General features: G+C 43.0%; 1 protein-coding gene across 1 annotated transcript in view; it reads left to right on the top strand.

Annotated features, from left to right (window-relative positions):
• The first annotated feature begins 1,283 nt into the window (after positions 1–1,283).
• inppl1a (inositol polyphosphate phosphatase-like 1a) overlaps positions 1,284–11,563 on the top strand; it is a 54,986-nt gene continuing 44,706 nt past the window's right edge. Inside the window, exon 1 of the mRNA XM_053687144.1 lies at positions 1,284–2,105. Within this exon, the coding sequence (XP_053543119.1) occupies positions 1,951–2,105 (155 nt within the window). The 5' untranslated portion in view covers positions 1,284–1,950. The remainder of the gene's footprint in view (positions 2,106–11,563) is intronic.

The raw sequence follows: 11,563 nt of genomic DNA on the forward strand, positions 1-11,563 counted from the left end.
AAAGGTGCTGGAGGTGTGATGATTCAGTCAGTACCACTGTAAACCTCAGGAGCAGAAGTTACAGCAGCAGTTTGTGACCATAGATTTTGGTTTTGCAGGAAAGCATTAATAACGGCATAGTCTCTCCATTTCATTTAGTTTGAGGCTATCATACTTGACTTATGCTATATGTTGTATGTGGTCTATATAGCCCTGCCTCTGCTGAGTTATTTTTACCACACCCCCCCTCTCACACACACACACACACACACACAGACACACCACACCTACACCACAGTCACGCCACAGACACTCCACAAAAGCGCTACAAACATGCTACAGTCACACTAGTGTACTGAAGTCCCTGCATTGATTTAATTTTCTCTGTAGATCCTCAGAGGGGATCTGATCAAAACACCTGCACACATAATCCATTCATTCATTCAACCATCCATCCATTCATTAATCCATTCATTCATTCTTCCAGTAACTGTACAGGGGAATAAAGCTGTTAGAGGTGGGGACTGGAAGTCACAGTTGGGGTGAAATTGGGGTGACAGGCCTTCAAGGGGGCAGCTGCAACCTCAAGCCACCGATGTGGCCAGACCCCTGTGTTTTTCACTTGATGTTAGCTGGTGTGTACATTTTGTCCTTTAAGTTATTAATACTGTTGAATTATGCAAAGCTGAAAAGGTCAGGTCTGATTGTAGGTACATTGGTTAATAAATGTGCATTTATTAAATGTTTCTTTCTTGTCTTGCTTTATTTCACTCTTTAACTTTTTTAACTAAAGTTCATATTTGTATACTCTGTATACTTGTCATTTGGTATAGTATGTCCATAGTACTTTATCAGCTCTCTGATCAGTTTCTAAAACTAAATGTCAATGTAAAAAATGTAAAACAGTATCAATGGTTGTGGTCACGTATAAGCCCCGCCCCCGGAAGTGGGCCGACAGCGGTGTCGATTTAAAAGTTCTAAACAGGAAGATTATTAATAAACGCAGATTCACGCATTACAGTGTTTGTGATTGAGTGGACTGAGTTACACTCATCTTTAACCTGCTGCTGTTCTACACACTCCTCTACATTTTACTGAACTGAAAGGAAACGTGTATAACTCCCTTTTAAAGGGAGAGAAAACTCGCTTTTTAGCTAAAAATAAATGGAGAATTTCAGAGAAACTTTATGGGTTTAACAATAATAATAATAAATTACACACATTTCTGGATGATAAATTCCGTCTTTGGTCATATAAATGTTTTCTTTTTGTTGTCCGTTCTGTGAAGTGTGTGTGTGTGTGTGTGTGTGTGTTCGCTTAGCCTAGCCGCTAGCTGCTTCTTAGATTGATGTGTACATGTGTGTAAATGCGGTGTGTGTTTTCCAACTGTGAAGTCAAACCGGAGATCCTCAAAAGTTTTTGCAGGTCGCTGTTAAAAGTTATTTAAAGTCGATGTTTTTATCCAGCAGTAGTGTTTTGTGTAACTCTGTGTGTGAGTGAGAGAGTGTGTGTGTGTGTTAGAGAGAGAGAGACTTGGTAAAGCGTGTATTTCAGTTCAGTGTTTGTGATTGATTTTATTTCTGCGAGGGAAGGTGAGGAGAGATTAGCACAATGCTAACCGCCTCGCCGACGAACTGACTGTGGCAAAAAGGGAAGAGTTAAAAAGTTGTTTGCTGGATTCACAACTTTTATTGATGATCAGGGACAGTGAAATACAGAATTCCCTCAGCTTTGGTGTGTGTGTGTGTGTGTTTGAGCTGGAACATTTCCGCAAGGATATAAAATCAGGAGCAGATTAGCGGAAGGCTGATGGGAGACTGTGAGGCAGAGCTGGAGCCGAGTCTGCGCTCACTGCTCGGGTTCAGCCGCTAAACCAGGACAAGGACCGAAAGGAAAAAAAGACGACGCGGATAAACAAATATATCTACTTGTTTTCTTCCCGTGGCATTTTGTAGTCAGCTTGTTTCCCCAATGGCGGGCGGGGGAGGAGCGGCTCCTCCACTGTGGTATCACCGGGACCTGAGCCGCGCCGCCGCCGAGGAGCTGCTGGCCCGCGCCGGCCGAGACGGGAGCTTCCTGGTCCGGGACAGTGAGAGTGTGAGCGGCGCCTACGCCCTGTGTGTGCTGTGAGTTATCACCACATCTACTTCTATACTTTATTTACTTATTTATTTACCTCTCTGTATCCCCACACGCTGTTAGGGCTTACTGGTGTTGCGTTGTCGAGGAGAAACTCATTTAAACCACACGGACCTGAGAGTTTTAGTTTAGAGGTGTTTATTTGGCTGTTTGTTAGTTCCTGTTAAGTCTTTTTCTGTGTATTTTCAGCGTTTAACTGAAAGCGGACCTTTATCTCAGGTGAACGCTTGAAATAGTATTTCCTGTGTCCAAACTCATGCAAAACTTTTAACCAGCAGTGACCTCGGGCAGGTCTACATACACCTTATTCTTCATCAGTAGGATTTTTACTGTTTATAATATAATTTATTTATAGTGTAGCGTTAATAACATATTTAGTGTTTCACATCACAGGCACTTACAGGGGCGGAGCTAGATGAGGTCACGTGATCCAGATGGTCTACACGTCATCAGGAATAAAAATAACGCGTTTCATCTTCCACTGACTTCCTGTGTAAAGGCTACGTGACTGTAATAATGCTTAACTATTGAATCAGTCACGTGCCAATAATCACCTCTATAGATTATATACTTCTTTTGATTCACACCGGATTCGTGCCTGATCCCAGTCTGATTCCAGTCAGATATCAGATTATGGGAAGACGTGGAGTTGAACACTATAATGTAGAGTAAAGATAGAGAGAGGAAGGAGTTTTACTGCAGGATGATGATGTGGTAAAGGTGTGTTGCTCATGTTATGATATTAATAAACTGGCAATAAATTGTAATAAAAGCTGAGACTGGAATTGTGATGCTTGACCGGCGTATTAGAATGTCAGACAGGTGTGCCGGACAGGCGTGTTGGCATGCCGGACTGCCGGACAGGCGTGTTGGCATGCCGGACTGCCGGACAGGCGTGTTGGCATGCCGGACTGCCGGACAGGCGTGTCGGCGTGCCGGACAGGCGTGTCGGCGTGCCGGACAGGCGCGTTGGGCTGGCGTGTTAAGTTTATTTAGAAAGCACTTTTGAAAACAACAAATGTTGACCAAAGTGCTGTCCAAAAGCGCAAATAAAATCACACAAGATAATAAAATAAAGTTTATAAACTAAGCTGATAAAATGACAATATTTAAAAGACTGATAAGATCCAAAATTGCATAAGGTAAAAAATGAAGAACACAGAGAAAACATACCAGCTAGGCCAAAGAGAAGATTTTTAAAAAGGCTTTTAAACAGGGCTTATATGTTCTGAGAGGGCTGTAATTGAAAAACCACTGTCACTCTTTGACCTTAACCAGGATTGTGAGACATTCAGAAGAGCTTGACCAGCTGATCTAAGAGACCTTGATGTAGTGTAGGGGCAGATTAATTCTCAAATGTAAAGTGGGGCTAATCCATGCGTTTTGATCAGGGACTGGACTACTGCATGTTTAAAGTAAGATGGCACAGTGCCTGGCTAAAAAGCTAAACTGCTATTTACATGGACAAGATGCTAGGACCAGCAGTGCCTACCACAGTTTGGAGAAGCTGTGAAGGAAGGGTATCAGGAGAACACGTGTCCGACCGATGTGTTGGTCTGCTGTGTGGGCGTGTCAGACAGGTCCAGATGATGCTGCAGCTTACTGATGTAAACACACATACTTTATCAACAAGCTTCACCATGCTAAAGAGTGCAAAAAACCCAACAAGTCTGCATGTTTACTTTATTGTGCAGACCAGAACCTCAAACACAGAGTTCAGCGCTCCACTTCTCTGTTCTTCACATGCAAATGATTTACAGGGATGAGTGTACATGGAAATACACCAAACTGACAATTCTAACTGAAACCAAGAGCTGGATTATTATTATTGTTAATAATAATAATAATAATAATAATTATAATAATAATTATAATAATGTTGTTTATCAGCTCACTGACAAATCTTTTGTAACATAAGAAATATTCATTCAGGTCCTGGAATTCTTCTTTTACCTCAATATTATTCTCACATTATAGTAATCTTTAAATTATTATTTTTAAAAACAACGCTGGTGTGAAGGACCGGTGTACAGGAAGGGAACCCATGCGATGTTTGTTCGAAAAAAATGCAAAAAAAGCAAACCACTGTGATGGATGTTGTGTCCTAGCCTGAAGAAGCATAGAGAAGGGTCAGGACATGTTTCCATCCAGTGACTCTGCACTTCGGCTGCTCAGAGCTGCTTACTCACTTTACTGCTCATCTGAGGGCTTAAAGAAGGTTTATAATTAGGGATGCACCGAAAAGAAAATTCTTGGCCAAAGCCGAAAGCGAATATAATGAAAAACTTGGCCAAAGGCCGAAACCGAACACGTTTTTTCCATTTTTTTCACCATTGCATAAATTAAATAGTCAAAATGTGCTTTTTACTAGTTTGTCTTGCTTTTCAAAGAAAAAAAATCAATTACAAAAACTACAATTTCAAAATATTTATTTAACACTGAACATTTTTTTCATTTCAGCAGGCATAGGCTACCAGCAAGGCACAATATAACTTTAAATAAATAAACGAGTAAAATAAAAATATTGTGATGTGGTCGTCTTTGAGCCCCTTGAATAGCCGATGTTAGGCCTGTAAGTGACTGCTGAAAGAATGGAACACTCTGTAGACTACAACTAAAAGTGCATTAAAAAGCGCACTGACGAGTGCAGGAACTGGTTCTATTGGGTTCTATAGGGCTGATGATATTGGGGATATTCACCGCTCGTGTCCCTGTACACCTCGCCGAGTATTAGAGGAGATACAGTATAGTTAGAAGCGTTGTTAATGTTCTGTTCCTTGATGGATTTAGTTAGTTTAAACTATAGATCAGTTCATTTAGTCCCCGCTGGTGTTTCCGCTCCCAGTCCATAGCACTAGTTCATGTTTCTTGTTTTGTGTTGTGACGCGACTCTGATTCCTGCTTTGCCTCGTTTATGCCTGTTTGCCGCTCGCCCGACCCTTCGCCTGTCTTGACTTCGTTTTTTGGATTATGATGTGGATTTGTCTGCCTGCCCTTAAATAAATACGTCTTTACCTGCTTCCGTACTCTACTCCCTTACGTCTCGCGACGTGACAGAATACTCCGCGGGGTGTACAGGGGCGCGAGTGGTATACATCCCGAACATAATCTGCACTAAGCGCTGGCAGCTGAAAACAATAAAGCCACACCCCCCAACAACAACCAATGACAAAACAGGGAGGAGACGGAACAGAAACAAAACAAACGCACGTGTCCACAGTAAACAGTGTCACGGTTGTCAACATCCGAAGAGCATATGCGCGCGTCCCTTCATCTCTCCGCGTCTCACTCTGGTTGCTAGGCTATTTGGTCATGTCATCAAACACGTTATTGTTCGGTCATATTTATTCGGCCTTTTCACTTACTACGAACACCGAAAGTGCTCTCTTTTTTTTTTTTTTGCTATTTTCGGCCAAATAATTTTGGTTGCAGAACATTCGGAGCATCCCTATTTATGAAGCTTCACAGTGCTGTTGGTGCATCTCTCACTTCACACACACACACACATTTTTCACACACACTTGCAGACACATTCCATGTGGAGAGACTTCTTTTAGGAGACAAATCTGTGAAGCAGCAGCTCTGGGAATTTCCTAAAACACAACATTAAGTGTTTTATTCTTTTTATTCCACAGCAATGTACCAATGATTTATATTTTTTATTCATTAAAGAACACATGTTGTGGAACGTTGGTGAAACAGGTTAGTTCCTGTTCTCACTTGCGTTATAGCAGCTACCATATATACAGTTGTTCCCACACCAGCCCTCTCTTCTTTTTTTTTTTTTAATGCAGCTTGTTATGTTACAGAGAAAAGTGTAAACTCCTCTGTCCTGAAGATGACAGAAAACTTAGTTACAGCTTTACCTCTGACTCTTACAAAGCGCTGACACTGGAGACTCCTTCCATAAATGTTAAACACCTCCTTACAGTAAACTAGAGCTGCAACAACTAATCGATAAAATGGATAATAATGGATGATGAAAATCGTTGTAATGAATCTCAGTATGGATTAGTCCGTCTGCGCGCGGCACGGGGGAGATTTACTCATTACGTTACTTCTGTTCAGAAAACACGCCTCGGAGAGTAAATACTAAACCTGTGTCCCAAATGAAGTACTGCACACTTACACTATGCACTGCGTACTCTACCGTCTAGTGTGTGGATTTTAGAAAGGTAATATCATCTCAAATGGAACACTAGTGTTTTTTTACTAAGTGGAAGTATAAGCCACTAACTAGTTGACGGCACATGACATCACACTCGCGTAATGTGACGCTGCTGGCTTTAGCAGATACCCAGAGTCACCCACACTGACTTTCTTCAGCTTACTGTTTGTCAACATCATCTTTTATTCCCAACATGCACGTCCTCTACGTCCTCTTATATTAAACACTGCGGAGAAGATGAAACTTTATAAAGCGGCGTTTGTGTAGCACGAGCATGACGGTGATGCTGTCGTGAGTTGCTTAAAACTTTTGAATGACAAAAGCAGGCGAATTGTCCGCAGCTGACAGCTCTGACATTCGATTTTAGAACTCACGTTTTCCATGTTTTTGATCTCCAATTTGAACTGCTTTATTTCAACTCAGGTTGGGTTTTGTTGTTGTTGTTGTTGTTGTTGTTGTTTGCTTTAATATTATCTGATTTAAGTTCAGGTTCAGAAGACAAACTGGCTGACTGTTTTTTTTTTAATTTAAGTTTAATTAAAAAGTTAAGAAGTTTTTAATTGGTTTAGTTTAATTTAAGTTTATTGTCATTATTTGCTGTATTTATGCGCCTGCCGTGTAAATTCTGTTGTTTATTATAACGGAAGTGATGTGTTGGTAACGAGGCCGCGTTGCTCCTCATGCGTGATGCAGACGCGCTGACACACAGAGGGAGTACGAGTAAGATCTGTAAAGTCTAATTAAAACATTATGATGAAAAGTAAACACAAGTAAAACAGTATTCCTGAAGACAGCGAGGAGCAGAAACCACACGGTGCAGTGAAAGGGAGGTTTTATTATTCTTTCAGGACTGCAGTTTAATTCTGCATCCATAAAAAAATTATTTATGCATTATTTTTATGGATGTACTGAATTAAACTACAGTTTTGAATGAATAATATATATTCTGGTGTGTGTGTGTGTGTGTGTGTGTGTATTGGGTTCTTTTCAGCCTTGTATAATTGGACAAACAGTTGTGTAAAGGTTTAGTCTGAAGTTTATATTTGTAACACTCAGTTTGTGGATTTTATTTGAAATAAATGAAAAATGGTACTGAAAGTTTGCCCCGCCCCCAACCGATTACTCGAGAGAAGAAGAAAAAAATCAGTCCACTTATTGATTATGAAAATAAGAGTTAGTTGCAGCCCTACAGCTAACTTCACCATGTCAATGATTACATATGATCTTTAATCTGTTTATGCAAAGCATCTGCTGTACATGTCCCCGTGAATGAGCCGTTGCTATAGAAACTATAATGTATTAGAACTAGGGCTGCAACTAATGATTATTTTCATAATCATTTATTATCGATTTTATGGATTAGTTAGCAGCTGTAATTAGAACGAGTGCATTAATATGGGCCTGTGACGTGCTGCTGCACTACTGTCAGAGCTGCTGTTCTAGAGAATTAATCAACACCCCCTGACCAATCAGGATCCAGAATTAAATGAAATAAAGTGCAGTGATGCTCTGAGGTCTGGAGTGTGAGTGTGTTCCCGTGTGAAGTGTGGGGAAATGGAGTGTGTGGAAACTACTGAAACCACATCAGTGCTCAGACTCCTGACCTCAGTGCTGATGTTCTGTTATTACTGGGTTCTGCTGCGAGGCCGTGGATCAGAATAGCAGCTCCGCTTTAAACACTCCGCATGGTTTTTCTCTCAGCAGCAGTTTTATTTGCTTGCTCAGGATCTCGGTGACGCCTGAATGTGGAACTGTTCTCTGTGAGTTCAGGGTGCGGTTGTGAGCAAGAGGGAATAGTTTTAAGCAGACTCGGATTTTAATGACCCCAGCAGTGATGTTACTGAGAACGAACAGCTCGCTGTGTTTAATGTGACACCGCGTCTGTCCTAAGTTTCTGGAAAATATTATTCAATTATTATTATTATTATTATTATTATTATTAAAATGTGGAAAATTCACATTGAGACTCGCACATGTTTTAACAGAAAGCAAATCGTGTGTAAAGTGAGCTGTCGGATGTTTCCTGACCTCATACATAACGATAAAGTTGAAGTTAAATGATGATGGAGGATTTACCATTTCACATTTTACTATTTCAGCAGTGAATCACATACACAAGCCTGTATACACACAGAGCTGCACAATTAATCGAATATCGATCGCGATTATGATTTTCACTGCCCACGATTACATGAACATGATCGACTGCGATATTGACGTTTCAAGTCCATCCTCCACTAATAGAATACTCCGCTGCAGGTAAAATCACAAAATCCTAAACTTACAGACAGTCACCATAGAGCAGCGCAGGGATGATGTCATTTTATAGTGCCAAACCCTGGAAATGAGTTAGCATTTTAGCGCTCAATCTGCCCACTTTGCTTCGAGCTCCAGCGCTTTGCGCGAGGGGAAATCATGACACTGACATGTTGTGAAATGGCACCACAAGCGTTTTTGGGGTGATTAAACGTCATCACGCTGAACAGGAAAAAACTTATACTGGTTCAGGTATACTGCGCACGATTCCCCAAAAACATGTGGATGAAGACTGATCCACAGAGGAAATGCGTCTTCTGGAGGAGGTTTTAAATAAAGTTTGGAGAAGTGTGGGAAGCTCGGTGATGGTGACGGTGAAGTGGAGCGACCGTGGTGTAGAGCGTGTATCGCGTACGGTTAGATGTTTATTTCTGGAGATTGTATTTAGGCTTCAAACTTTATAACAGTTGCTCATTTGTGAAAGTGATCTTGATGGACAGAACGTGTTCGTGTTGTAGACTTTTGTTGATCAGAGATTATTTTGTGCAGTAATCCAAAAGTCTGTGTGAAAATCCTGTGGGGTTTTTGTGGAGGGAACCGGTGCGATGATCACGTCCGGGTTCCGGTACAGAATGACGTCGTCCCTGCGTCAGCGCTCTACAGGGTGATCAGTCCGCGTCTCTCCTCCTGTAAACGCTGCTACTGACTTCTCTGCATGATCATTATATCATTATAATTGTACAGCCCAAGTACACACACACACACAGACCAGCAGTTCAGTCATCACTTTAGCCTTACTTTACAGACACTCTACGGTAAACAATAAATCAGAACTTTAATAATCCGGGTAGAATTTCCCATTTTGCAGAGAGAAATGCTTTGAAGTGTGAGTGTGTACTGGCCTGAAGAGTGTTTCACTGTCTGCCATTATTACACACATTGTGATTAGTGTATGGTGTGAATGTTGTGGTGCGGTATGGTGTGAATGGTGTGGTGCGGTATGGTGTGAATGTTGTGGTGCGGTGTGGTGCGGTATGGTGTGAATGTTGTGGTGCGGTGTGGTGCGGTATGGTGTGAATGTTGTGGTGCGGTGTGGTGCGGTATGGTGTGAATGTTGTGGTGCGGTATGGTGTGAATGTTGTGGTGCGGTATGGTGTAGTGCGGTATGGTGTGAATGCTGTGGTGCGGTATGGTGTGAATGCTGTGGTGTGGTGTGAATGTTGTAGTGCGGTATGGTGTGAATGTTATGGTGGGGTATGGTGTGAATGCTGTGGTGCGGTATGGTGTGTATGGTGTGAATGTTGTGGTGCGGTATGGTGTGAATGCTGTGGTGCGGTGTGGTGTGTATGGTGTGAATGTTGTGGTGCGGTATGGTGTGAATGCTGTGGTGCGGTATGGTGTGAATGTTGTGGTGCGGTATGGTGTGAATGTTGTAGTGCGGTATGGTGTGAATGCTGTGGTGGGGTATGGTGTGAATGTTGTGGTGCGGTGTGGTGTGAATGTTGTGGTGCGGTGTGGTGCGGTATGGTGTGAATGCTGTGGTGCGGTATGGTGTGAATGTTGTGGTGCGGTATGGTGTGAATGTTGTAGTGTGGTATGGTGTGAATGCTGTGGTGGGGTATGGTGTGAATGCTGTGGTGCGGTATGGTGTGAATGTTGTGGTGCGGTGTGGTGCGGTATGGTGTGAATGCTGTGGTGCGGTATGGTGTGAATGTTGTGGTGCGGTGTGGTGCGGTATGGTGTGAATGTTGTGGTGCGGTATGGTGTGAATGTTGTGGGGCGGTATGGTGTGAATGTTGTGGTGCGGTGTGGTGCGGTATGGTGTGAATGCTGTGGTGGGGTATGGTGTGAATGTTGTGGTGCGGTATGGTGTGAATGTTGTGGGGCGGTATGGTGTGAATGTTGTGGTGGGGTATGGTGTGAATGTTGTGGTGCGGTATGGTGTGAATGTTGTGGTGCGGTGTGGTGCGGTATGGTGTGAATGTTGTGGTGCGGTATGGTGTGAATGTTGTGGGGCGGTGTGGTGCGGTATGGTGTGAATGTTGTGGGGCGGTGTGGTGCGGTATGGTGTGAATGTTGTGGGGCGGTGTGGTGCGGTATGGTGTGAATGTTGTGGTGCGGTATGGTGTGAATGTTGTGGTGCGGTATGGTGTGAATGTTGTGGTGCGGTATGGTGCGGTATGGTGTGAATGCTGTGGTGTGGTATGGTGTGAATGTTGTAGTGTGGTATGGTGTGAATGCTGTGGTGCGGTATGGTGTGAATGTTGTGGTGCGGTATGGTGTGAATGCTGTGGTGCGGTATGGTGTGAATGTTGGTCCTAACTCTGGACCTCGTACCTGAATTTCACCTGATGACATTTTTAATGTTGCTGCATTTTCGTCCTTACGCACTCTGATTCACACTGATTTAATGTTCAACGCTGACTCACTGTGTGTGTGTGTGAGAGTGCATGTGTGTGAGACTGTGAGTGTGTGAGACTGTGAGTGTGTGAGACTGTGAGTGTGTGAGACTGTGAGTGTGTGAGACTGTGAGTGTGAGAGAGTGCATGTGTGAGAGAGTGCATGTGTGTGAGAGTGCATGTGTGTGAGAGTGCATGTGTGTGAGAGTGCATGTGTGTGAGAGTGCATGTGTGTGAGAGTGCATGTGTGTGAGAGTGCATGTGTGTGAGAGTGCATGTGTGTGAGAGTGCATGTGTGTGAGAGTGCATGTGTGTGAGAGTGCATGTGTGTGAGAGTGCATGTGTGTGAGTGTGTGAGACTGTGAGTGTGTGAGACTGTGAGTGTGTGAGACTGTGAGTGTGTGAGACTGTGAGACTGTGAGTGTGTGTGTGTGTGAGACTGTGAGACTGTGAGTGTGTGAGTGTGTGAGACTGTGAGTGTGTGAGACTGTGAGTGTGTGAGACTGTGAGTGTGTGAGACTGTGAGTGTGTGAGACTGTGAGACTGTGAGTGTGTGTGTGTGTGTGAGACTGTGAGTGTGTGAGACTGTGAGACTGTGAGTGTGTGTGTGTGTGAGACTGTG

This window comes from Ictalurus punctatus, chromosome 17 (genome assembly GCF_001660625.3).
Source record: "Ictalurus punctatus breed USDA103 chromosome 17, Coco_2.0, whole genome shotgun sequence".
NCBI classification, from domain to species: Eukaryota; Metazoa; Chordata; class Actinopteri; order Siluriformes; family Ictaluridae; genus Ictalurus; species Ictalurus punctatus.